General features: G+C 62.8%; 1 protein-coding gene across 1 annotated transcript in view; it reads right to left on the minus strand.

The window, feature by feature from the left end:
* SLC8A2 (solute carrier family 8 member A2) overlaps positions 1 to 2,347 on the minus strand; it is a gene marked incomplete at its 3' end in the record, with an annotated part of 5,222 nt that extends 2,875 nt beyond the window's left edge. The window contains exons 1-2 of the mRNA XM_015850539.2: positions 2,026 to 2,347; positions 121 to 1,576 (exon numbers count right to left, since the gene is read on the minus strand). Of these exons, the coding sequence (XP_015706025.2) occupies positions 121 to 1,576; positions 2,026 to 2,320 (1,751 nt within the window). The remainder of the gene's footprint in view (positions 1 to 120; positions 1,577 to 2,025) is intronic.
* Between the last annotated feature and the right edge of the window lie 1,357 nt (positions 2,348 to 3,704).

The raw sequence follows: 3,704 nt of genomic DNA on the forward strand, positions 1-3,704 counted from the left end.
TCCATCCATCCATCCATCCATCCATCCCCCCACCCCTCCATCCCTCCCTCCCTCCACCCACCCATCCCTCCATCCCTTCCCCACCCCTCCATCCCTTTATCCCTCTCCCCCCGTCCTCACGCGGTCTCATCATTGCGGAACTCCAGCTCCCCGCACGCATCCTCATAGTCCACCCCTCCTCCTCGTGCCGTCCCCTCCACGGTTCTGTACGGCAGCATCACGGTCCCTCGCGCTCCGGAGCTTCTCACCACCGTCACCTCCACGGCGCCCTGGCACTCGCTGACGTGCACCACGCGCTCCTGGAAGGAGAAGATCCCGGCGTGGTCGTCATCCAAGATGGTGACGGTGGCCACCAGCGGCGCCACCAGGCGACCCTTGGGGTGCTCGGCCGAGTCGGCCTCGAACATCCCCTCGGCGTCGCCCACGCGCAGGTTGAGCAGCCGCACGAAGAAGTGCTCGTCCTCCTCGAAGATGTCGTCGTCGATGATGCCGATCTTCAGCTCCTTCTGCGTCTCCCCGGGTTTGAAGATCAGCGTCCCCTCGCTGTACTCATAATCCGAGCCCGCCTTGGCCGAGCCGTCCTCCGTCTTGTAGTCCACGTAGAAGGTGTGATTGAGCTCGGCTCCGTGCTGACACGCCACCGACAGCGTGACGGCGCCGCAGTTCTCCAGGCAATGATAGAGACACGGCTCGAAGAAGATGCGGCTGCACGTCTCCTCCTCGGCGTCCGACGGCACCTCCAGCAGCGCCGACGAGCGCTTGGAGAACTCGGCCACGTGCTTCTTCAGCACGTTCCCGGCTCCCGTCATCATCCTGGTGGCCTGGATGCGGTAGAAGGCCCGGCTCTTCTGCTGGTGCAGCAGGGCGTAGTAGTTGGCCATGTCCACCAGCTGCTCCAGCTCGCGCTCGGGGTATTTCTGCTTCAGGTCCTTCAGGATCTGGATCACCTCCCGCCGGCTCTCGTCCAGCTCCTTCTCCTCGGATCCAGCTTGGAGGGCAGGGGAAGGCGTGGGGCCGGAGGAGCCTTCGGCCTCGCGGCGCTCGGGGGGCTGGAAGCCACCGTCCATCTCGATGCCTTTGGGTAACTCGGCCTCGGTGCCGATGATGATGCCGCTCCGCGGGTCGGCGCGGTAGCGCTTGTAGACGTACTTATAGAACAGCAGCCTCTTGTCGGCCGCCCACGCGAAGACCACGCAGACCGGGAAGAAGATGAGGGTGAGCAGAGCTTCCCACACCTGCACCACACCGGGGGAGATGACGGCCAGGATGAGGTAGAGCCAGATGTAGGCGAAGATGCTCCACGCCGCCGTCACGAAGAAGACACGGAGGTGTTTGATGCGCCGGCTCTCCCCACTGGGTATCACATAGACGCAGACGGCGATGACCACAAACATGTTGAAGGCGGCGCTGCCCACAATTGTGCTTGGCCCCAAGTCCCCTGCCTGGAAGTTGTGGCCGCACACTTCGATGACGGACAGAAGGATCTCAGGAGCGGATGAGCCCAAAGCCATCAGGGTCAGGTTGGAAACAGTCTCGTTCCAGATGCGCACCGTGCCGATGCTGGTCTCACCGTTGGCTTTGAATCACAGAATCAAGCACAGAATCAATGAGCCGGGTTGGAAGGGACCTCAAGGATGATGGAGCTGAAGGACGATGGAGCTGGAGGATGATGGAACTGAAGGGTGATGGAGATGAAGGACAATGGAGATGAACGACGATGGAGATGAAGGACGATGGAGATGAAGGACGATGGAGATGAACGACGATGGAGATGAAGGGTGATGGAGATGAAGGACGATGGAGATGAAGGGTGATGGAGATGAAGGGTGATGGAGATGAATGGATGACGGAGATGGAGTTGCTTTAGGCTGCAATGGGGTCGCCCCATAACCTTCTTTATGCTGAACAAGCCCATCTCCCTCAGCCTGTCCCCACACAGGAGGTGCTGCAGCCCCCTGACCATCTCCATGGCCCCCTTTGGACCCTCCCCAGCAGCCCCCTGTCCTTGTACCCAGGTCTCCACACCTTTGGTGATGGTGATCTCCTTCTCCTTGGAGGTGATGACCTCGATGGAGGCCATGAAGCGGTCGGCGATGATGGAGACGCCCAGGAACATGTACATCATGGCCACGAAGTAGACGACGGCGCGCGCCGCCTTGTCACCGAATGAAGGGTCGTCGGGCTGCCAGACGGGCAGCAGGACGCCGGGCTGGCAGCGGTTGGAGCCCTGGCACGTCCCATTGACTTCCCATGTCGGCTCCGGGGCGCACGGCTCAGCCAGCAGCAACATGGCCGCCAGCGCCGCCCGCCACGCCGCCATGACGGCCTGTATGGGGGGAGGGAGGGGTCAGAGGGGTGGGGGAGAGGGGGTGGGGGAGAGGGGGGCTGATGGAGAGTGATGGTGGGTTGGGGGAAATGGGTTGGGGTCAATGCGTTGGGTTGGGGTCAATGCAGTGGGTTGGGGTCAGTGCAGTTGGTTGTGGTCTATGTGTTGGATTGGGATCGATGCAGTGGGGCTGGGATTAATGCAGTGGGGCTGGGATCGATGTAATGGGGTTGGGGGGCAGCGGGGTTGGGGGGCAGTGGGTTGAGGCCATTGCAGTGGGTTTGGGATCAGGGTTGGGGGCAAAGCTCTGGGTTGGGGGCAATGCAGTGGGGCTGGGGACAATGCAGTGAGGATGGAGGCGATGCAATGGGGCCAGAGGTGATGCAATGGGGCTGGGACCCACAGCTATGGGGCGCAAAGCAGTGGGGCTGGGGACGATGCAGTGGGGCTGGGGACGACACCATGGGGCTGGGGATGATTCAGTTGCACTGGGGGCAACGCAGTGGGGCTGGGGATGATGCAGTGAGGATGGAGGTGATGCAATGGGGCTGGAGACGACGCTATAGGGCTGGGACCCACAGCTGTGGGGCGCAGAGCAGTGGGGCGGGCCCCATTGGAACCGCCCACGGCTCCGGGGGTGCAGGGATGCGTGGGCGCGCGAGGCTCCGCCCGGCAACCGCGTAGTTCCCATGGCAATCGGGGGATGGGAACGGCTCGGAGACGGGGGATGGAGCGGGAAGGGGGGACCAGAGGGGACCCCACAGTGAGACCCCCACAGTGAGACCCCCACAGTGAGACCCACACCGTGAGCCCCACACCATGAGCCCCACACCATGAGACCCACACTGAGCTCTGCCCCACAATCCCCCCATCGCTCCAGCCCCACTCCTCCATCCATCACCCCCATCCCCAGACCTCGCTCCCCATTCCCCCCACATCCTTATCCTCCCAGCCCCACATCTCCGCCCCACATCTCACCCCACTGCCCCATCCCTCCATCCCATCCCCATTGCCCCCATGTCAATGTACCCCCCCCCCCCATTCCGGGGCCGTGGAGCCGTCGCCTCCGCTCTGAGCGGTGCAAACACAGCTGTAATTAATTTAATCGGCTCATTAACAGCGTCTGGGTGAAACAGCAATTAAAGCGTCAGGGGGGGAAAAGCACGACGGGGTGGGAGGGGGCACAGGGAGCGGCCACGGGGGCAACGCTACGACCCCGACCCACGGCCCCAGCGGGGGGACAGGAGAGAGGTGGGTCTAGGGTTACGTTGGGTTGGGTTGGGGTTGGGGTTGGTTGGGGTTGGGTCTGGGTTGGGGTTGGGGTTGGGGTTAGGGTTAAAGTTGGGTTGGGTTTGGGGTCGGTTGGGTTGGGGTTGGG

This window comes from Coturnix japonica, unplaced genomic scaffold (assembly GCF_001577835.2).
Source record: "Coturnix japonica isolate 7356 unplaced genomic scaffold, Coturnix japonica 2.1 chrUnrandom487, whole genome shotgun sequence".
Taxonomy (NCBI): Eukaryota; Metazoa; Chordata; class Aves; order Galliformes; family Phasianidae; genus Coturnix; species Coturnix japonica.